Source organism: Ptychodera flava, chromosome 3 (assembly GCF_041260155.1).
Source record: "Ptychodera flava strain L36383 chromosome 3, AS_Pfla_20210202, whole genome shotgun sequence".
NCBI classification, from domain to species: domain Eukaryota; kingdom Metazoa; phylum Hemichordata; class Enteropneusta; family Ptychoderidae; genus Ptychodera; species Ptychodera flava.
In genome coordinates this window covers 40,544,494-40,568,261 of record NC_091930.1, presented here as the reverse complement: position 1 = coordinate 40,568,261, position 23,768 = coordinate 40,544,494, and the positions used below count along the sequence as shown (strand labels likewise).

Here is a 23,768-nt window from a genome sequence, read left to right as displayed (position 1 = left end):
ACTCGTCATGAAAGGAGACATCACTCAGCTGTGGGTCGATGCTATCGTAAACCCGGCCAATGACAAGCTGGATCATGGCGGCGGACTCGCCAAAGCGATAGTGGATGCAGGTATGCGACCAGACAAAACATCATAGGAATTAGAAACAGCTTATCAAAAACCACCACATTTCAATCGCCGCGCTCTTGAATCGAGTACATTTGATGATGTCAGATAAATGCAGTATTCTGAAGTTATCAAACATGATAAAAAAATCATAGACAAACAGACAGACAGCGAGCATCGAAAGGACGGTCAGATAAAGGGCAGAGGTAAAGACAGAGCAAAGAATAAACAGTGAGAGGTAGAGAGAGGTACAGAGAGAGAGAGAGAGAGAGAGAGAGAGAGAGAGAGAGAGAGAGAGAGAGAGGTGGCTCACTGAGGAAGACAGGCGTGCATTCACAGACGAAGGGACAGATTCAAAGTGAACCATATGCCAGTGACGGAAATAGTAAGCCAGAATTACAAAAGTGGAGATTTGAGCGGAAACGCAAAATCGGATCGATGGAAATCATGTTTCTTGCTCCATGTGATGTTACTAAATTTCGACACTTATTCATCGATATCAACATTTCCTTTCAGGAGGAAAAGTCATCCAGGAAGAAAGCAACAAGATCGTCAGAAAACGGGGAAAATTATTGGATGGCCAGGCAGTGTCAACGGCTCCAGGCCGCCTGCACTGTAAACGAGTCATCCACGCCGTAGGCCCAAGATGGGACATTGGCAAGGATAAAGACATAGAAAAGCAGTGCATGGGAAAGAAATTACTTCTCGCCGATGCTGTCTCACAGAGCCTCAGGGAGGCAGAGAAATGGGCCTGTAAGTCGATTGCCATTCCCGCAATCAGCTCCGGAATTTTCGGCTTCCCGGTTGACGTGTGCACGGATGTTATCGTTGAAGCAGTGCAGGTGTACAACTTCCAGAATCGAACCGAGCTGCTTGATGTGTACCTGGTTGATGTCAGTGATGGCGTTTGTAGCATGTTCAGAAAAGCACTGGAGAGGTATTGCGGACACAGCAATGTCTTCACCCAGGGTAAGTTTTCGCATTTAACAGAATTCCAGCAAAGAGTAGCCTTGTGAAATGATTAGTCTCTCACATGCAACAGAAATGTTTTCTTCCACTCAAAGCTGTGGCAATCGCGTTATGCGTCAGTAACTCATGTCATATCCCTTATGACTCCATACAAATATCTCAGCTAGGTTCGAACATTTTCCTCTGATGACAAATCTCTGCGAAAGACGTTCGCGCAAATTAAAACCAATCGGCCCCATCCCTGACTCAAATTCGAGCCAGAGTGCTGTAACTTTGATCGCAATCGCTTAGCACAGTCCAGGACGACTTTCTTATCGCCCTCTTTACTTCGCAGGTCAGCAACAAAACAGGAAAGAACGTGCAGACTGGCCTACAAATAATTGCAGTCCACCACAAATGGTAAAGTGGACCTAGGTAGATGTGAAATAGCCACACCAGAAGGAAAGATCATTCGCTTGGTTAAGGGCAGTATTACCAAGCAGGTGGTAAGTCAAGCTACATTTACCTACCTTGGTGGACTAGGTCGTGTCGTGTTGGTGGACGTCGGGGTTTTTTGTTGTCATTTCTTGGTATTTTAGGCATTTTCAGAATATTTGAGTCATTATCAGGGTAGCTCTTATATACTATTAACCTGGGACGTCGGCTAAAAATGGCCAAATGGTTACCTCCAAGCTATTCCACTCCTTCATGTATGCGTCGGCAACTAAATTCTTCAGTGCGAAGCATACTGTTTAGATAACTGAAGACTGTACTCACTTTAGCATCTTCGAGATTTTTCACGAAAATGTTACTGGTTTCTCAGCCCTAATTATCAGAACAAGACTGCTTCCCAAGCCATCGACACAGCTACACCAAACCAACGTCTGATTTGATTCCGTCGAATCTCTTTCAGTCAGGTGGAATAAAACATCATTCAAAGTTAAAGATAACAAGGAATAAATTGTCCACACGATTAAATGTCAAGTGTTTCAAACGTTAAGAGGTAGATTAGAATCGAATAGGGATCGCACAGACGTCTTTCTGGTCACCTTCTATCATGTTACTCGTCGTTTGATTTGCTTTACATGAAAAAGGTTATTAAAGATATCTTAGGTGGTGAAAATCTCTCGTCTTAAATTTCTGTTATGTATCTAGACTGACGTCATCGTTAACACCACTGGAAGGGACATGGATTTGCGAATTGGCGGCGGAGTGTCACAAGCTATCTTACGAGACGGTGGCGTAGTGATACAGCGAGAAATAGACGAAATGAAAAGGCGAAGAGGGAATCCTGACGTCGGGCAAATTCTTGTCACTGGAGGGGGTGCTTTGAAGTGCAAGTCAATTTATCACGTATTCTGCGGCCCATGGACTACAGGAAGGAATGGCTCTGAAAAGGTAAGATGGGGAAGGGATTGCCTTCCACTCATATTTTCAGGAGAGAGAGAGAGAGAGAGAGAGAGAGAGAGAGAGAGAGAGAGAGTAGTTTTGCATGGTAGAACATGCAATGTGCGCATCGCCTGAATTTTCGATGAAATTTCAAAAATGTTGCTTTCCCTCTAGTGTTACAAACATCCGAGACTGACATTGACCGTTTCTACTTTGAATTTAATATACTTTCCAGCATTCAACATGCCACTTTTTATACTTACTACAAGTGTTTTTGTCTTTTACTACGATTCTTTGCTCTTTCAGTTCAGACTAGCAGTCGTTAATCAACGATAACAGTGTCTACTTTACACAATACTTTGTTTTTCAGTTTAATATCAGCTTACAGCTAGGATAAGTACAAGGGAAAATTGACTTGTTTTCTTTCAATAAATTTGTCCAATTCTCTTAAAAGTTGAAATTGTGCTCCTTTTACCACACGAGGTTTTTATTTCTACCTATTTCGCAGGAGTTACATTACGAAACTGTAGATGTAGATATAACATTTTGCACTTATTCCGCTTTATTATAGGTTGTGAGTGATATATTGAGGGAGGCGTTCAAAGTTGCTTGCAAGACTGGTATGAAATCTATCGTATTCCCAGCCATCGGCACCGGTGGACACGCGTACCCCAGGGACCGAGTAGCCGATATTATGATAGAGGAAAGTCTTCACTTCAGCAAGAGGAATCCAAACAGTTCTCTGACCGACATACGCATAGTTGTATATGACAAGGACCACCCTACCATTCAGGTAAGGACTCAGTTTTCAGTTGACTATCATTTTGTTTCGCGAGGTTTTGTGTCGTTGGTCGATTTCTCCGACTTTGTTCCTGTTACCGATTACATAAGGCCATGGTTATTAAATTCTTTGTTTTGCGTCCCCACACGCTTAGGTTTTTAAGGTTTTCATGAAAAACACACACAGTGTATTTGAATAGGAAATTTTAGGACATAACCGCTTAGCTTTTCTGAACTAAAAATTTTGTTACAAATTTTTATTTGCTGCAATCAAATTACATTGTTTAATTTTCTTGTGTGTGTTTTTCAGCCGCTTAGACGCGTACCTTTTCCCATTTTGAGTGGACGCAAAACAAAGAATTTAATTACTTTAGCCTAAACCTATTGAACAAGGAAGTCACAACCTTCTAACGCGGCGGGGAAGGCCCTTTGTATCCCAGTGGTGGTAAATAAAGTTAACATGAATTCTGTCTTGATTTGAGAAAGATTTTACCCAGAGAGTGAATTCTCTTTTGGTATGAATTTGTTCAACACTATATACAATAAAATATAGTATGTGATACACACATACAAGGGTGCGTATATGCACATGATAAGGTCACGAATGGGTGCTACTAATTGTGATCACTTGTTCTTGTGTCGAATGAGTGTCATTTGTGCTGCATCCGAAACCAGGCGAAGTCGAGTTTCTGACGCAGCACGAATGCTCATACGACGCAAGGAAAGGGCGAGATTGTGTAATAACCGATTTATCATATACCCATGTATAGAATGTTACAATTGTTAGTAAGAACCTTGAGTTTTGAGAATTTTTTTTCGTATTGCCATGCGCATAATTATGAAAATATTTATATGCGAAACATATCATTCATAAACAAAATGGTGTACCCATAGAAGTCAACACCACGAGCAACAATTCCTCTATATCTCTATGAACGTCACAAGAAAAGATAGCGGGACTCAAACCTCTAGTTACACGGGAAGAACTTTTCATGGTGCAATATGTTATTACAATCATTACTGATCAAAAACTCTCCTCTGCTTAAAAACTCTCCTCATTTCGATTGCCGCGATTTTCCTACGGAGCGAAGAGTTGTGGTCAGTTGGTCTGCAACACTGATAGGTGCCATGCCAGCAGGTGTCGTGTGTGCGGAGTCACTTTCACGCCAAGGAGGTACATGTTAACCGATACATGGCTATGATTACCGCTAAGGGTTACGGTTAGCGGCCAAAGCACAAATACCCCTACACGAGTCTTGAACTTTAACCTTAACCCTAATCCTATCCACTAACCTTAACTCTAAGCTCTGACCCTCACCGAAATAAAGAATGGCCCTGGGATATATGACCATGGGGCATTCTTCAGTCGACAAATTAGTCCATGAAGTGCTATTCGTTTTGTCAAAATGTTTGCCACAAGACAACATCAGAACATTCAAATTATTATTCCCTTTTAAACTACCGGAAATATTCTTGTTCTTCAAAACCCTTCAAACTATGATCGGCAACAACCACATTGTAAGGGGAGAGCGGCAGTCATCTTGTTTGTTCAGTGTGTTTACTATCAAATAGCAGGTGTAGTTCAGGAGCACACAAAAACTGATGACGTTTATCGCGCATATATCGACGTTCATAGAAAAATATAACAAACTGATATAACAAGGATGGGTCGATATGGGCATTGGCATATGACAACGAGTAATATGCAGGAATTATAGAAATCCTTCAGACATTGAAAAGCAAATGAAGAGACTATTTTATCATTTTGTCCTTTGTTCTTTACAGGCTTTTCAACAGAAGTTTACAAAACGCCAGTCCGTACCAAAAGTTCAGTCAAAGTCAAGGGTAGACGAAAGTCATGGAACTCCCTCTTATTCGAGAGACACCCCAAGAAATCGTAGGTTTATTCATTCATTCATTTTGTACTGGATTAGGTGTAAACAAATCCATTCATCCTCTCAATAGTTTCCCCGTTCGTTCGTTTATTTGCTTGAGTTCATTACTCACGACAATGCGTTTTATGTCAACCAAGTTCGATTAACGATTATCTTTGTGAAGTGTTGGGGACACTGTCTTCGATTACATATAAAAAGACGATTGGTATCTTTTCAAAGCGAAGTTTCAGAACAAATGATTGTTTTATATGGCTATTTTACTTTCCATCAAATAATCAATATAGACTAAAATATCACACCTAAATATGTCTTTTATCTCGCATTCGTTGGGAGTTTATTTTTGGCGCATTATGGATTGGTACAGTTGCCACCGTTCAATTTTCATTTTCTCACTGTTCGTATCGTAATACAATTCATGCGTTCATTCTAGCTGCTTCTATGTAAAAGTCATATTTAGGGAATCATGGTAAAATTTTAAATACCCATATCATGACAATTGGCGGTCGCCATTATTTCTCGGCAGAATTAAACCAAATTTCCTATGATGACGTCAGCTTGACGATAGGAAATGTACATGTTGAACTCGTTCAAGGGGATATTTGCGAGCAATCAGCTGATGTAATGGTGAACTGCACAAATAGCAATTTGGAATATTACAGTAGGTATTTCCCAACCTGTTTTCACACTTGCATTTCTTTTTGTTCTTCCATCATACAAGTTGAATAACTGACTCTTTTGTCGATTTCTCATTTGCACACAGGGCAGTGCATAGCTGCAATATGAAATTATTCCTTACTAATGAATGAAACCTGAAACTTTAATTATTCTTAAATGTAACAACATTAAGTAGATCACTTTAAATTTACATTAAATTCTTCACATCGTCATCTCTTCAGGAGGGGTATCTCAAGCAATCGTTAGAGCAGCGGGACCTGATGTGAAAGCGGAACTCAAAACATTTGGTAGGCAATGTTCTTCAACTTCTCACCTAATTGCAAATCTTATAATTGCTTTTTTGTTCCTATGTAGACTTATTTTACTTCACAATTGTTGATTTGTGATACTATTCTCCACGTTACATCAATGCTGGCTTGATTGACGGACTGACCGATTCACTGACGGATTATTTGCACTAATAAACTGAGGTTATTTTGCTGTCAGACATTGTCGACCATTGTGTTCCAACAGTGGTGCTACTGGGAATATTTTCGGCCTCTTTGTGACTCATTGCAGTGAAATTTTGGAATCCATAACTTATATGATCTATTTCTCTGCTCCTATGAATATAATATGAATGAAAAAATAATGCAAATATTTGCCTGTCATCCTTCTATCTTCGATTTCATATTTCAGAAAGGCAACGGATGGGCAGAGTTGTGTTGACCAGTGCTGGTAATCTGAAATGCAAGAAAATAATACACCTTGTGCCGGATCACGACAACATGAAAGACAGTGTACATGAAGTTTTAAAACTAGCTGACATGTGCCAGTTCTCTACAATTGTCATGCCAACGATAGGTGCAGGTAAGGCCAGCTACAATGCTTGTGCTATTGTTCAACATGAAACATATTCAATCATATGATGTGAGGGTGTTAAAAAGTTTCAAAAGTTGACGTGATATGTTGCTGTTGACCATGAACACCTTTAGTCACGCCACAGTGGTCAGGCGGTCAGGCTAACATATCGTTAGCATATCGTTATTCTTGTCCCATATCAAGTTTTGATATCTTGAATTGAAATACAACAGACCGTACAACAGACTAGATCTTGAGTAGCCCGAAGTAGGTTCTCGCATTGTATCGAGAACATGTACGGCTTAATTAGTTACAATCTCTCCTAAAAGACACGGCAATGCTGTCATAGATATTATCATTGCAAGGGAATGTGATTTCAAATTAAGTAATGCTTTGAACAACAATACAGGGTTACTTGGCAAGGATCCCAAGGAAATTTCAAGGAAAATATTTGAAAGTATTGAGGCCTCTCCGAAATTGGAGACAGTCAACAGAGTTCGGATCGTGATTTACGAAAATGCTATGATGGGTGTATTCAAGAAGGCAATGGAGGATTTCTGTAAACCATCAGTTTCGAGATCAGTGAAGAGGAAGATCAGTAAGTATTTAAGCGAAATCTTAGAAGGTTATTATTTGTGGAAAATATCCCATACGGTCAATTAAACGACTTAAGGCAGAATGTGCCTCGGGGACGCATATTCTGACTCTCAATACTTTTTACAATTTTTTTCTGATCTATCACTTGTGGCGGCTGATTTGAAAGCTGTCGGGGTTACCGTAAGAAAAATTGTCAGCGTCCTAGTTTTTTCGAAAATCGAAAATTGTATTTTCCCAAAAGTGTTAATACAGGGATTTCGTTAATTTGTGTCGGTTGTACCGAACTTTGCAAGGTGACCACTGATTTTCATCCTGATTTGGTGAGAGAATGGTGGAAAAAGGTTGGCCAAAAATTTGAGTCTCACTTTCACTTTTGAGGCGCTTTCTACATTTTACTCTACCTATATATTCGATCAACTTTTTCATAGCATCATTGCTTGTGTGAAACATTGCTACCTCGAAGCACACTAAAACAAGCATGCTAAAATCAGCCAATATTTTTCAAAAAGGGTAAACTGCATATATGTTATGTGTCCCCTACCTTAATCGAATCACTTTTAGATTATTTGAAAGGTCCAGAAATGAATGTCTAATTTCTGATGTTGTACATAATACAGGGAAATTTACCACATCCAAAGGGAGAGATATGGCTCCAAAACTCCACCGAAAGAACACTCAGGCTCCAGAAAGAAAACTACAGCCCTTGCCCGTGGTCTGGTTTGACATTTACGCTGGCTCGACAAATGATGTCAAGTCTGCCTTTGATAAGCTGCAAAAGTGTTTCGAAAAGGAAGTCTATGAAAAGGTAAAAAGAATTTTCAATCCTTGACATTTAGTAGGGTATCATGACATCATGTTACTTAAAACTTTATTCACTGCTAATAAAACCATTTACTTTACTTTGGCCTGTTTGGCCTTACTTCCATGTTGAATTTCCACTGAGTAAAGTCCGTCTTTGTCAAAATCACATAGGTTGTTGAAGACGGTGATGTTGGTAGTCTGACAGATGAAGAAATCACTAAAATAAGTGAACTGGCGTTATCTGTACAGGTAAGGTTTGAGTATGTGTAATAAATATATGATTTACTCGCTGGTGTGTTGTAGGGTGGTGTGCCATGGGAGGGGGAAGGAATTACTGGCTGTTTAATTCATGGTTTTGGAGTAATGGTATACAACATTATGCCATTCTCTGAAGATTTTCACTGAAGCCATGCTTCACTTTCCGTAAATTTATAAAACGACACCAATTTCAATTTTCCTTCTAGCGATATTTCACCAACGAGCGAAAACCTTTTGAGTCGTTATTCAAAAACACAACATCTGTCATTTTTCGTAACGTTTGCAAATTTTGACTCATCAATAGATCATTCATTGATTCTTCTTGTTGTCGTCACTCGCCATCACTTCTCTCTGAATCGTTATCTACTTCGGGTTCTGATTTGTGTTGACGGTACTGCGATACTTCGCGGAAGGGGTATTGTTCACCATCACTGCTGCACTATGCAGTAGTTGTGTCTGAACATACCAAAACGCTACAATTGCGGGAACGTCAAAATGTAGATACAGCAGTGATATTTGTACAAAGACCGTAGAGCTTATATGAATGATTTATCATTTTAAGCTTCTATGGACTATAGACTATAGAAGCTATTGGGATGGATATGCGTCCGGCGTCCGGCGTCAGTATGTATGTCAGTATGTATGTCAGTATGTCAGTATGTCAGTATGTATGTATGTATGTATGTATGTATGTATGTGTGCATGCATGCATGTATGTATGTATGTATTTCCGTTTGTGAAGATGTCCGTCCACTCAAATATCTTCAGAACCATAGTACTTACAGACTTGATATTTGTTGTGTAGATGCAACATATGATTATGACCTACCATTTTTTTGTTTTTTGATATTGTCGAAAAATGCAAATTAGCTCAAAAAAGCTGTTTTTGTAAAAAATTTTCTTCATAACCGCTAGTCAGACAGTTTTCATATTTGGTATACAGGTCCCTAGGTTAACCACTTAGATTTGTTCGAACTGAGATGAAATATGCAAATTTGTATTTTTAAAGCAATTATTGTCATTTTTGGTCAAAAAATCTTCAAAACTACTGGTCAGAAAGCTTTGGTATTTGGGATATAGGTCTCTAGGAATGACATATTTCAATTTGTACAAATTGTGCAGAAGAACGCAAATTTGTATTCTTATGGCAATTTTTGTCATTTTTGGTCATTTGTTTCATCTGAACTGCTTATCTTATAGCTTTGATATTTGTTTCATAAGAATGTCAAAATATGATATATTCAAATGATGATGAAAACTGCCATTTTGAAATTTTGGGCAATTTTTGCCTTTTTGGTAAAAAAAATTATTCTCAAAAACTACTCATCTGATAGCTTTGATATTGGTATACAGGTTCCTAGGGGTTATCTTAGTGTGATATATTGAAATTGTGATGGAATATTCAATTTTGTATTTTGGAGGCAATTTTTGCCATTTTGGTCAAAACATTGTTTCTCAAAAACTACTTGTTTGATAGCTATGATATTTTGTATACAGATACTTCGGGGTTATCCTTGTGTGAAGTATTGAAATTATGATGAAATCTTCAATTTTGTATTTTTGGGGCAATTTTTACCATTTTTGGTCAAAAACTGTGTTTCTCAAAAGTTACTCATCTGATAGCAATTTTGTCAATCTGCCTGTATAAGTGTCCACCAGGTGTAAAAGACAGATGGCAAAGACACTATGTGTATAAATGGCAGTTTTCTATGCTGGCTAAAGATTAATGTCTGTGTACATAGGGGTCAATATGAGCCATACTGAAACAATTCTTCTGCCATAAGAATACACTGTTGTATTGCAAAAGGACCTCTGCACTCAGTATATATCTGGTATTATGCTATGTACATCCTCTACACTCTCCACGTCTTTAGTAGCTTATAGGGAATTGGCCCTATGTTCTTTTAAATATTACACATTTTATAAAGGTTGAAGAATTTGTACACTGCACATTTGAAGGTAGTTCGCGCCTTGAAATGAATGACTTACTTTTGCTCAAACTCCCCCCCCAGAAAACTTTCAAGGATTTACTTCCATAATTAAACGTCCACAAAGAATGATATGAAAAAAGGGTTGAATAATTAGTCACTGACAGTTGACATGTCAATTATGTCTACAGCCAAAAACTGTCGCAAGATATACAAACGTGAAAAAACTGACCAGTGGTATGTTTTGAAACACGACGAAAAAAAATTGCTCGAGATCGTTCTTTGAGAACATCGCTTATAGACATTGTAATGAATATTTCAATTACGCATAATATATATATATATATATATATATATATATATATATATATATATATATATATATATATATATATGTGTGTGTGTGTGTGTGTGTGTGTGTATGTATGTATGTATGTATGTATGTATGTATGTATGTATGTATGTATGTATGTATGTATGTATGTTTACTACCCATTCTGTTTCCCAAATTCAGGCACAGGTTGAAAAAATAGACACAGGTCGCGTTTGTCGACTCAAATTGAAAGGAACTCCCGAAGCCGTAATGACACTCAATGACAAAGTAACTGAGTTTCTCAAACGAGTACAAGAAGACCACAGGCGTGAGGCTGCAGCAACGGCGCTGGCAAAGAACGTAGCGTGGTTGTACTGGAACGAGGATGGCTTTGAAGAGTACGAGGATGAAGTTGCTGGTTACATCGAGCAAGAGTATCAGGCCAAAAGTCCGGATGTATGTTTTGAATTGGATGGCTCTTCGTACCTTGTCTGTTTCGACTCCATGACAGAGATCGACTTGACGGACGAGTCCAAGGTTCCTGTCAGAAGAGATTTAAAAGAAGGTAGGTTTTTTGAAGTGAAATTGGTATCAAAATCATAACCTCTAATGTCAAGGTAGGACGCATCTCATAATTGAATGAGTTTAACTTTTGTTCAAAATTATGATAAGGGAAATTTAAACCTCAGTCTTCTTTCTTTAAATCAAGAATACAAATTAGGGTTCACCATGTAAAATTTTGGAGGGAACAAATTATTCAACATTACTCGAAACACTGAAATCCGAAATGAACGCCATCCCTGCGTTAACTCTTGGAAAAATTAATTAACTTTTTGATTTTCACGAAATGTGAAAGGTGTACTTTATTTACACTAGGAGCTTCAAAATGAGCTCTGACAAGTGGTATACCAAAATGTTTCGTAGAGTCCTAATATTGAATCCCGAAGTGAGTTCTACCAGATATAAACAACCCCAAATATGTGTTTTGAAACTCAGCTACTTATCAGCATGTTATTTCAACAGGCATCTCGTAGAACCTGAAAGGACATCCTTGTTTCGATAAGGCGTATCTGTTTACAGCCCACCAAGTGCTTTGAGTTAACATTTCATTAGCGTTTTGTAGGTTACGGGCTGTTTATCGTCAGAATATAACATCGGACTGTAGGCTGTTGAGTCATAAAATTAATTTAAGTTGTCTTTACAGGTGGTATTTCACTGCCGAAGCATTGGGCTACCATGTATGATTCTGAGGGAGTGAAGCAAGTCCCCCTCATCAGGTCGAGTCAGGAATACGCCAGAATAGCAGATGGATTCAAGAAATCGATGCTGCCAACAGTTACAGAAATTGTGGAGGTAATATAGAAGCACACACACACATATACAATTGAACACACATGTATGTATGTATGTATGTATGTATGTATGTTTATCACATGAACTGGCCCGAATCTCCACCTGTGTGACGTAGAACAGGACGGATAAGAAATCCGAATTACCCCTGTTGTACGTCATCAACCGGAACTTTTTTTGTACATAGTACCGTTCATACATTCATGAGAATTCAGGCGTCGCGACACGAACAGATTTGTTGTGAGCGATGCCGTGCTAGCTCGCACGTTATTTTTACAAAAAGGTGACCCGATAAATCCAGACATGGAAACATAGAAGGCATATTTGTCCAACGAAATTTCGAGTCGCTAAAACAATAGTTTTTCCCGAGAATCGAATGGAGATACCGACGATCGTTATTTTAATGGCTCAGTAACGTCGCGGCTCCAGTCGAGTCGTGTGGACGTCGTACCTGGCGATCGATCCCGGTTGGCGATAAAACCGAAACCTACACCTCACACTGAATAAATGAGTATAGTATAATCTTCGGGAAAGCGACATAGGAGGCACAAGCCTAAAGTCATTCGACTAACAACGATCAATTTCCTTAATCACACAAAAACTCCGTAAATTCTCGCTCGGAATCAAACTTCCAGCGCGGCATAATGCTGTAGTGAAGACATAAGCTGTCGAGCTGTGTGCAGCGCTGTGGAATCCCATGTACTTCGAAAGTTGACTCAGACAACACTCAAAACAGAGTCCGTCAACAAAATTAGGATGTATCCATGGACGAGATATGTGTCAATGCAAACATCAAAGTTCGTAAGACGAAAACATTGATGACCGAGATCGGGATTGACGAGTTGACACCGGCAGAGACCGGTGCGGTGACGGCAACGTTGTGGTTGTGGGCACAACATGCAATAAGTGTGTCATCGAACGGAATCTTTCGCGCTCGCAAAGGTCGTAAACTTGTGTGATATTTTGAAAGCCACGGCATATCTGAGAATGAGAATTACTGTTTCGATCGTGTCGTCTCATTTACTTCATAAATATAATTGTAAATATTCTAAGTAACTCTGAATACTATGGTTATCCGTCGCTAGCACGGTGAAAGCTATGTCCGCCGATGGCCAACTTGCCTTGGCATCGGTACAGCGCGAGACAATGATTGACACGTTCACGTGACCGAATCCGTACGTCTGGTTGGTGGAGATACCCTTTCATGTAGCAAATTTCAGCTTGATGGGATTTATGAATGAAAGTATCTTCTGGGTGACGGGCCGCTTTACCCTTTAAATGAAAGTAATCCGCGTAAGTAAAACACAAATCGCGACGAAATTCATGCAATTTGTTACGATAATTTTGATCCATCTACGTCAAAAGAAAATAAGAAGACTGTTCATGTGATAAATATATAATCCCATTGTATTTTTCTCTGTTTGACGTCATCTTATACTCGTTTTTTTCGCGGAGCCGCACAACTTCTCGCCTTCGGCTCGAAGTTGTACGGCTCCGAGAAAAACACTCGTATACGATGACGTCAAACAGAGAAAAATACCATGGGATTATATATAAATGTATGTATGTATGTATGTATGTATGTATGTATGTATGTATGTATGTATGTTTGTATGTATGTATGTATGTATGTATGTATGTATGTATGTATGTATGTACGTACGTATGTATGTATGTATGTATGTATGTATGTATGTATGTATGGATTGATGGATGGATGGATGGATGGATGGATGGATGTGCGTACGTGGCTTGGTATGTGTGTATAGATAGGTTGGTAGATAGCTATATGTATATCCGGATGCATATGTGTACTTAATGCAAGTACGTATAATTTTACGACGATTTTTATAAGATTTGCTCATGATGAAAATTCGCTTTATATCTCCGTACTCACTCTGTAAATTAATTTATTCTTTCATTCAGGTCATTTGGAGTTATGTTTGAGCAAACGTTAGATATCTTCGGCTCAAAATATTTCACTTGGTAAATAAGTCATGCTTTCCCTTCTGAATGCTAAATAGAATGCTTAATAACAGATGAAATAATTTGATCTACATAGATCAGACTGTAAAAGTTTTCAACTCAGTTGTAATCGGTTCTGAAGGGGTAGTTAGACGTATCATTTTGTCTTAGGCATGTTCATATATTGAAATAAAATAACATTAATGTCATAGGAAATTGTAGCATAAATCTATTCTCGTAAGTAACCTGATGGATTAATATTTTTATTGTTTGTACTTATTACTAATACAGTTTTGTAATAATGTAGGCCTGTGAGCTTTTCTCTATTGATTCGATCACTGAGAACAATTCATTTACTTTACCCTGACAGATACAACGAATCCAGAATAAGCAACTGTATCGACAAGTGATGCTGAAGAGACAGGCCATGGAACATAAAAGCAAACCTGGAATCACAATAGAGAGAAATCTCTACCATGGTACATCCTTCGACACATGTGCTAAAATCAACGCGCAGGGTTTTAACAGAAGCTTCGCGGGAAAACATGGTAGGTGTAGACACTACAAAATGATATATGGGTGCGCACAAAGAATGCAGTCCTTTTAGTCCGCGTCGAGCCCTTTGTTTGTATGCGAGAAATAATTTTCCTCAGTGTTACCATTTTGACTGTGTACATTTTAAATAACCTTCGACCGATTGCACGAATTAGAAGACTGTGACATCTTGCATAAACGACCTTTGCATGAATAAATCGGACACAATATATGCATTTGTGAATGATGTCAACTTTCGTGGTTCACTGATTTTCACTGTTCTCCGCCTCCAGCCGCTGCGTACGGACGAGGATGTTACTTCGCCCTCAACGCCAACTACTCCTCTTCGGACACTTTCTCACCGCGCGACGCCAACGGTCACAAGCACATGTACCTCTGCAAAGTGCTGACTGGTGAATACACCCGGGGTAGAAGCGAGATGCTGGTTCCTCCATCCAAGAATCCAAACAATCCTACTGATTATTACGACAGTGTCGTGGATAACACTGCAAACCCGACCATATTTGTCATTTTCAACGATGCTATGGCCTATCCAGAGTATCTGATCACTTTAAATGATTCATTTAATAATGTCAGCATTTACATAACAAACAAGAGTTACCGGTTTATTGTTTTTCGTTTTACATATATTTAAACTCGTGTAACTTTCTTCAGAACTTTCTGTTTATGTTTTAGACAAAATTATTTTGCCAAAATGTGATGAAAATACGACTGCGAACCACATTGATCACATACGTAGTCGATAGATTTGCTATCAAATACACATGTTTACGTCATTCACGTTTCAGTCCATAATAAATCGAAACAAGCAAATACCGAACGATATTCTTAACAGAAAAACAAGTGAAAAAATGAAGGCGACGTCAATCTGGAACCATAAACACAACTAAATATTGTATTTTAAGTTTCTCAAACTCAAACTCAAAGTCTCATGACATTTTGTTACAATAGCTGCACTGGCTTCCGATCACCTACACGATCCATTTTAAAATCCACACGGCGCTACATTGCTTGACCTCATCACACATTTCAGACCTCATCACAAAAAGATAATCCAAATATAACTCTACATATTCCAGCAACAAACAACAAGTCAGTGTGTCGTCATTGAAATTGATTCCGTACATCATACGAGGTGAATATCATCAAATCAAGATTCAAAACTCATCGATTTTGATGAGCATTACTCAGGTGAGCTGAGAGCGACAGCTGGCATATTCTCGGTGGATTTAGGCTTTAGATAAACAAACTAACTAAATGTACTAAACTACTTCCTTTTAGAGGGATTATTACAGCGATGTGATCATATGTTACAATAGCATATCTTTTGCTAGCTTTCATCATGATAAAATCGCAGCTCTCCTTTGCTTTAATGTTCGTAACTCACTTAATTGATGATCTGTTTGCAACCGTTATATCACATATTACTTGCAACAGGCTTAAAATACCGTTCATGAAATTAAAATGCTGTTTGAGCCACTCGGATCTATTCTTAAGAATTTTAGATAAGAAGTCAACTACAGAAATATATTCATTGCTTAACAGTACACCATACCACTTTACCATTGCAATTAATGCTAATATCATGCTTGTCTTCCTTTCTTGTAGACGTGTCCCGATTGAGGGCGTTCTGTTGATCAATCAAAATAGTATAATAGTTGAAGAACTTTTATGTCAAAATTAAAGGTCACATGTTAGTTGCCTTACATTGTTTACTGCATTCAAACATTGAGATTTCAAAGTTAACCTAGATCAGTTAAGTACCATATTTATAGTTTATTCATTCATCCTTGCATCACAATCAATGGTTGCACGTCACAAAGGCTATTCATATGAGGTATACACACCTCACGTTATGTGTATTAACTCACAAAAGTAAATGCAACAGAAAATATCTCAGTGAATAAATTAATAGATAAATCAACATATATGTAAATCAATAAGTCAATAAATGAATGCTGGTACAAAAACACAATCGTTATGAGGAATTTGTTTTCTTCATGGAAGAGGAATGAATATGAATAGGAGCTATAAAATAGCTAATGCAAAGCTAATGAGTGTCTAGCTCCTGATGTGTGCTGACTGAGAATTCAATAGACAAAATATCTGAACTAAAGGGTATTTACGTTGGAAAAAAGTTAACGGGGGCATTGCCTGGTACTTAGGTAGTTCGCCTCTCGAAAATGAACGACAAACGTTTGTTGTAAACACAATTGGATCTATTTTGTGATTATAAGATGAACAGTAAAAGTCACAGAATGTGCTCTCGAAGAGAGGGTTCACTCAAAGCATTTAGTAATTATCAATTTTTCTAGTGAAAACATCAAAACTGTAATTATTGAATTAAATGTTAAAGTAGTATTTAAAAAATTGTAGTATTTAAAGCCATCTGCTTTTCAAAATTGTAAATTTATCCTTTTTGACAATTTTTTAAGGATCATTCATCTCATTCATACACATTCTTGAAAATGTCAAGATTAAAGGTCAAAACTTGATGATTGCTGTATGCTTTTCTCTAGCAAACTGTCAACTATTCTAGACTTCCAAAATCAAGAATCCAAATCGAGGTTAACCTTGGAAATGTTGGTTTAGACAAACAACTTACCTATGTTTACCTATCTGGATATTTGAAATTCAAAATAGCACCCCTGACTGTGTTATCTCTACGGGAAAATAAAATTACCGGTCTTCACAAAACTAAAACAATAAGCCGATAAATATTTAATTTACCCAATAAGCTTCAAAATAAGTCCTCCCAATTGGTAGTGTGCGTAGGCGGTAGCCAAGAAAACATGTCCCGATTTCAGCTGCAGCCATAGTCACCGGAGATACTGTATGCGTTGACGGCTACCTACCCTCAGCTATATTTTGCTTTGTTTGAGTTTTAACCATAGTGAGGCTTACAGACATAAAATTACACAATTGCACTATTTCGAAATGAAGGAAGGCAACTTGCATCTTGTTATGATTTTTTGACGCTTAGAGAGTCGACAGAGGCCTGTTATAGCTTCTAGCTGATACGCCGGTGAAAAATGACAATTTTGAACACGTCCATATTTAAGTAAATCGATAGAATGTCCCTTTAACAGATTTTTCGAGATATCAATGTAAATATCTTGACTTGAATAGATGACTTGAATATTTGGACAGAGCTTAGCTGGTAAACAGTATAGAAGAATTAACGGAAAGATAGGGTTCCTGCATGGCTGAAGTGATCTTAAGGTAATATGCACCTCGAAAGTGAAAGACTTAAACTTTTGCTGAAGTGATCTTAAGTACATTGAGCTGAGTATACAAAAGTAAACTAATCTATAAAGATTAAAACCCAACAAATAAAAAAGGAAAGAAATGTCACTTTGAGGATAGAAGACAGTAATTCCGTGGATTACAACATGTCGGGGCTGCATGTCAACGCGTATAGCATCTCATTATAGCGGCAGCTGATATTTCATGAATCGCTCAATAGATTTGAATCAAATCTGGTTTGTAGATTCTGTTTGGCAATGGCAAGTACTGAATAGTTTTTAAGTGGGTGCGGCTGACAAAATTTACTCTAATTTGCCTAATAAGTGCTTTCAGAAAAAAATGACGTACGTCAAAGATCTCGATCAAACTTGCTTCATCCTAATGTCCGAACTTCGGAAAAACGAATAGTCATTGAATCTCTGTAGTATCTTCAAAGTCGGGTACAGATTTTATCTCAAACAGAAGTTCGTCTTCCGTACTAAATAGGTTAACCCATTGTGATATTTGCGAAGAAGACTTAATTTCGGCATCAGTTTTCATTGGCCAAAGTTTCAGCAATGATCTGAAGCTCCGTCGTATTTCACCATGGGTAGGGAATTGAAAAGGGCCAGCTTTATTTATCGAGCAGGGAAGGCAAAATGCAACGGGAAAATGAGAGAAATAACCCTTATCGCTGTTATTATGTTAATCGTATTTGTGATTTACCTTTAAGGAACATTAATTGTATTTCTTGTTGCCAAACCATTAATGTATAAAATTATTTCCGCATATGACTTCCAATACTTCCTAATCTATAAACAACTGAGATAAACGAGAAAACGTCGAAAGAATAGTCGCGACAGAGGCTTTGTGCATGTCGGTCGGTCTGTTTCATTTTTGAGGAGTCAGGGAAATACCATATCTGTAAATGTTTGCATAGAAGCAAGGCAATATCAGTTGTAGAAATTATTATATTTGATTCTTCATCAATGCTACAAGTAACATCGAATTCAAATGTTAACAACGCGTTGGCAAACATGTTAGTTATAGCGTCTTTTAAATTATTCTGAAAAGTCTATTAGACACCACAAATAAAATTACTTGCTTTCTGTTAACTTGAAGGCAGGTTTTCGCACCAAATAAGGAAAAGAAACAAAAGTGTTTGTGGTTATGAAGGCAGGATCACTTTGCACCTTAACTCCATGTAGGACATTCTTTATAAAATTAGTGTATTTCACTTTTGTTGTTTTTTATTTTATTTTTCTTGTCGTTGGGATTGGTTATAGCTTAACGGAGGACGGCATAGGAAGATTACAAACGATTACGAACGCAGTTTTGTAGAGTTTGATAAAAATGTCCTGAGAGAGAGAGAGAGAGAGAGAGAGGAGAGAGAGAGAGAGAGTGAGGAGAGAGAGAGAGAGAGAGAGAGAGAGAGCGAGAGAGAGAGAGAGAGAGAGAGAGAGAGAGAGAGAGAGAGAGACAGACAGACAGACAGACAGACAGACAGACAGATAGACAGGAGGTGGAACAGGCAGAGAGAGACAGACAGACAGACAGACAGACAGACAGACAGATAGACAGGGAGGTGGAACAGGCAGACAGACAGACTGACAGACAGACAGACAGACAGACAGACAGACAGACAGACAGACAGACAGACAGACAGACAGACAGACATAAAGAGAGAAAGAGAAGAGAGACAGACAGACAGACAGAAAGAGACAGAAGGGGATGGGAAGTTTCCGAAATATTTTAGTAGACTTAGAGAAATCTATTGCATACTATACAACGTCATTGTTCATCCAGGTAAGAACAACTCTAATTTACATCAAAGTACCATTACTCAAATTAAGAAATAAGACTAGTGTGAAGTCCAATGCCAAGGCATTTCGCAAACCTAATCAACAGAAGGTCGATTGCAGAACATAAACAGCGATAATGTTAACATCTCGTTATATGTCTTGTATAACCTTCTCTCTCTTCCCAGAAGAAAATTATTAAGAAACATCTCCTGACATATTTGTAGCCGGTGATCGTCGAAATGATGCGACACTGCTTTACTAAATGTACAAAACATACAAATCATATGATTAATATATATACATATGATATATATATATATATATATATATATATATATATATATATATATATATATATATATATATATATATATATATATATATATATATATATATACTCACACAGCTGTGCATTTTAACGTATTTTCCTGACACTCTTTATCTCTGATCGCTGATAATATATTTTTTGGGGTTAGCTTGAGTAATTTAATTAAAGGCACACGAGCTGCAACCTTTTACATTATTGTCATTATTTTATATTTACATTAAATTTACTTAACAGAAATATTCTTATTCAAAACCGTTTACTCAAGTATAATTTTCCACTGAATGGGACTGCATCGGTAGGTTTCAGTATGGCAAATAATAAAGTGGTGCCGCTCCCAAATATGGCCGCGCCCATGCAACTGAGTGATAAACAGCATAAAATGGTGCATGTACACATTTGAATCTTTACAATTACAAAACGGTGTAACTCATTGAAAGTACGGGAAAGGAATTCACTCCACTTTGACAAAACATTATCCGTTTTTTTACATAATTTGTTAAGATTTTGAAAACGGCCGGAAATTTAAGATTAATAAAAATCTGTTCAATTTTTTTTGCCTATTCTGCCACAAGCAAATATTGTTGAGGTATAGATAATGACTATATTGTTCAATTTTAGATTGCGATGACTATCTAAGGAAATTTGAGGTACCTTGAGTTCAGACAAATTTCGCCTTTAAGTCGTGAGAAGACATTGGTATCTCAAAGCATTGCCCGATTGATGGTTTTCATTCACGTCACAAGTTGGCAGTTTCGGAAGCTGTATCAAAGAAACCATGACGTACCGTTTCTAGACCTTGCGGCCCGTGAATTCTCCTCGTTTACCTCGTCGACAGGTACGGTCCAATAGGTTGTTTTGTCTTTACAGTGTGGCCCTATAACGACAGACATTGCCGTAACGTCTTCGAGCGGTCGTCCAGAGATCTGATCGGTTTCATTGTTGATTTCCATGTCCTCAAGTTGTTCATCTGTTTCCTGTTTGGATGAGGAAAATTGGCAGATATTTTCCTCGGTCACATCCCATAATATTATTTGATTATTTTTTTCCCCGGCGTGTCGAAAAAGTGTTTAGACCATTGGATTATTTAAAACGATCATGCTCCGCCGACCTTACCAAACCGACTGCTATATCCTCATAAATTAAGTGGTAGTGACCCAGCCCTCCCCCGCGTAATTTACCAGGTAGGTCAGGTACCGCTTTTGTACTCTCCAGGCTTCACCAAAATTGCAGAGCAGTTGAGTGAAGCAGCAATCTGAATTGCTTAAACACATCTGATGATATTGAAGGAAACAACAAACAAGCAAACGAACGCCAACGAAACTAAACGAATGGAAAAAAAGACGGTCTTGCGGATTTTGCTCGCATGTTCTTCATCATTTTTTGTGATTTAAGTAAGCAAGTGCCTCTCATTTAAGGACGTATGCTTTTCCTCACTCTTTTTCAATTTTTATACAAATAAACCGGCGAAATCATTAGTTATATAAAAATGAGGCCCCACAAATGGTAGAACAAAACATATTGATGAAGTTCTACGTATGCCCCAGACCCTAACGCAAATTCCACCTTATTGCGATATTACTTACTTCTTCACCGGCCTCCATGATTGCCTTTAGATCCACCGGACTAACCTCTGTATTTGCATCGTATCCTGAAAGGTAACACACTCCATTGGCTTCATCGACTAAGGCGTCCAATTTCTGTTCCAATTATTACAGAATAAGTACATTTTCTAATCATAAACAATATTATGACGTCGTGATTGTTTTGTCAATATTTCAGTCGGACATACGACTACTTCCAAGATTAAAAAGTAAAAGTGGTACCACGAAGATTTGCAGGTGGTGAATTATCGTTGTTTTCACTAGTAAGATTACAGCATTAAGTAAGACACGACTGTTACCTTCCACTGAGTGTGGATTAAAGGAGAATGAAACAGATGCATCACAAAGAAGACTAGAAAAATAACCAAAAAAAGTAAAACTGAAGGAAAAATTAAATGAGAAATTATATGCCAGTCAGTCAGTCAGATAGTCAGCAAGTCTACCTGTCTGTCCGTCCGTCTCCCTTTGTCTATTTCTCTCTGTGTGTCTGTTTGTTTGCCCGCCCACTCGTCTGTCTGTCTGCCTGTCTCTCTCTATATCTCTCTGTCTCTGTCCCTCTGTTTTTCACTCTGTCTGTCTGTCTGTCTCTGTCTCTCTGTCTGTCTGTCTGTGTCTGTGTCTGTGTCTGTCTGTCTGTCTGTCTGTCTGTCTCTGTCTCTGTCTGTCTGTCTGTCTGTCTGTCTGTCTGTCTGTCTGTCTCTCTCTCTCTCTCTCTCTCTCTCTCTCTCTCTCTCTCTCTCTCTCTCTCTCTCTCTCTCTCTCTCTCTCTCTCTCTCTCTCTCTCTCTCTGAGGCTCTCCATGGTATTACAGTGCATTCATAAGTTAAAACAAACCTTATTGACATCGCGCACGGTGTACGGGGCATCGGGTCCAGCTCTAACCTCCGAACCATCATTTGAAACAGCAAAGACAGTCTTGTAGATCTCCTCACCTTTGTCGACGTTAACTTCGATAGAACCCTTGTAAGATTCGTTGCCATGTTTCAACGTTACGGGATATTTCCGGGAAGTACATCAATTTCAGATACTTAGTGAGACAATATTGTTTACCTTAATGGAAGTGTTTTTGTAAGTTTGTATCTTCCACACTTTGCTGCCTGTAAATCGACTGCTCATGTGTTTTGAAGCCATCATATTTGTCTGAAATTGTTGGAAAGACATCTAAAAATTAACACACCATTTTTAGTCAATGTAGTTTGTGTTTTAATCTTTAAAAATGGTTTAATGAAAAAGCACCTGTAGGATATATTGGATAATCTGCCAAACAAAACAATCCGTGCATTAAAAAGTAAAAACTCAAGTCCATCGTATTGAGGTTTCATCGACAGGGGGCTTCTCAGATATTTACAAATTGAATAGATTACTCAGTCATGGTGCGTGCCTGCTTGAAAGAATCATAATATAGCATCAATCATCGCGAACCAGACTTTCAACTAAGCTCCGCCACGCCTTACCTCATGTCATGCACTAATGCTGCAAAGAAGCAAGTGGTTTATGTCGACGGGGCTTTTAGGGCACTATATGGTAACTTCAACATCACTCGTGTGAATACAACTTAATGAAAAACAAGACCATACAGTGCCATAGGAAGTAGACGCTACTTACCCGTGCAATACATGACGTCAGTGCAAGGACCAGCAATGCCACAATTCGATGATTGTTCCTTCGGGATACCATTATGTGCGCTTTCAAGTTTCGTTCGAAATTTACGTCCACAAGATGCTCAGTAGGATAATATACTAACAGAATTAATTTAGAAACTAAATATAACTTTTTATACGTCTTGTCCGGTTTTAATAAAGTTTCCCCCTCCTTATCGTACAGCGGGCGTGATATCTTGCATAATCTTCTCGTGCAAGCTGTTGTAAACTAATCTTGGTCCGAGGTAGTCTTTGGAAAATTGGAATTAATCGTAGCTAGTGATCAAAAACGTTACTATAGAGGGTGACATAAGCCTCGAAACCGAACATTTTAAGTATTTTAATCTTTTACTCGAACTTTCTCAGAGGAATCGAAAAAAATCATCTTTGACATATAGTTAGTAATTAAAATCTTGTTTCATCGTTCACAGTTGTTCTGGATTAGAAAAACTAGTTACCTAAAGTATTAATTTTTAGACAATATATTAAGCTGTCTTATCTTTGTTAACTCACAAAGACAGGAAAAGAACTTTGGTTTTTTTCAAAAAAACAATACTGAGAAAAAATTACATTTACTCAATGAGTCACCAAAAGATGGAACATAAAATCAATGTAAAAATTTGAGCGTCAAAAACATTATTTCATACAGAATAATTATTTTAACAAAGAACACGTTCCTACCTGGTTACATTTGCGAAGTCAATCGAACGTTTGGTGAAAACTGTGTTTACTGGGATAATATAACATTTTTTCGGTATCCAGCGGCGAGAAAT

General features: G+C 38.0%; 3 protein-coding genes across 3 annotated transcripts; 2 read left to right on the top strand and 1 right to left on the bottom strand.

Moving 5' to 3' along the window:
• The first annotated feature begins 7 nt into the window (after positions 1-7).
• Positions 8-1,121, top strand: LOC139129303 (macro domain-containing protein LIC_13295-like). Its single transcript, XM_070694940.1, has 2 exons — positions 8-110; positions 622-1,121. The coding sequence occupies exons 1-2, from the start codon at positions 8-10 to the stop codon at positions 1,119-1,121; spliced, it is 603 nt and encodes a 200-aa protein (XP_070551041.1).
• A 298-nt stretch (positions 1,122-1,419) lies between these two features.
• Positions 1,420-16,374, top strand: LOC139130017 (protein mono-ADP-ribosyltransferase PARP14-like). Its single transcript, XM_070695733.1, has 14 exons — positions 1,420-1,559; positions 2,209-2,451; positions 3,014-3,235; positions 5,008-5,119; positions 5,641-5,775; positions 6,014-6,079; positions 6,471-6,641; positions 7,042-7,230; positions 7,847-8,034; positions 8,202-8,279; positions 10,731-11,094; positions 11,734-11,882; positions 14,215-14,392; positions 14,672-16,374. The coding sequence occupies exons 2-14, from the start codon at positions 2,242-2,244 to the stop codon at positions 15,031-15,033; spliced, it is 2,424 nt and encodes an 807-aa protein (XP_070551834.1). The 5' UTR covers positions 1,420-1,559; positions 2,209-2,241; the 3' UTR covers positions 15,034-16,374.
• A 3,098-nt stretch (positions 16,375-19,472) lies between these two features.
• On the bottom strand, positions 19,473-23,032 carry LOC139129302 (uncharacterized). The gene is made up of 5 exons (XM_070694939.1): positions 22,961-23,032; positions 22,190-22,315; positions 21,338-21,451; positions 20,539-20,728; positions 19,473-19,684 (listed from the first exon to the last, which is right to left on the bottom strand). Exons 1-5 carry the CDS (start codon positions 23,030-23,032, stop codon positions 19,566-19,568), a joined length of 621 nt encoding a protein of 206 aa, XP_070551040.1. The 3' UTR covers positions 19,473-19,565.
• Between the last annotated feature and the right edge of the window lie 736 nt (positions 23,033-23,768).

Coding starts and splice junctions, on each gene's coding strand:
- LOC139129302 (XM_070694939.1), bottom strand. CDS start 23,032: ATGGTATCCCGAAGGAACAATCATCGAATTGTGGCATTGCTGGTCCTT. Junction 22,316..22,960: donor TGACGTCATGTATTGCACGG/GTAAGTAGCGTC, acceptor GAATCTTACAAG/GGTTCTATCGAAGTTAACGT. Junction 20,729..21,337: donor TCATGGAGGCCGGTGAAGAA/GTAAGTAATATC, acceptor TCATCCAAACAG/GAAACAGATGAACAACTTGA.
- LOC139130017 (XM_070695733.1), top strand. CDS start 2,242: ATGGATTTGCGAATTGGCGGCGGAGTGTCACAAGCTATCTTACGAGAC. Junction 8,280..10,730: donor AACTGGCGTTATCTGTACAG/GTAAGGTTTGAG, acceptor TCCCAAATTCAG/GCACAGGTTGAAAAAATAGA. Junction 11,095..11,733: donor CAGAAGAGATTTAAAAGAAG/GTAGGTTTTTTG, acceptor TTGTCTTTACAG/GTGGTATTTCACTGCCGAAG.
- LOC139129303 (XM_070694940.1), top strand. CDS start 8: ATGAAAGGAGACATCACTCAGCTGTGGGTCGATGCTATCGTAAACCCG. Junction 111..621: donor CAAAGCGATAGTGGATGCAG/GTATGCGACCAG, acceptor ATTTCCTTTCAG/GAGGAAAAGTCATCCAGGAA.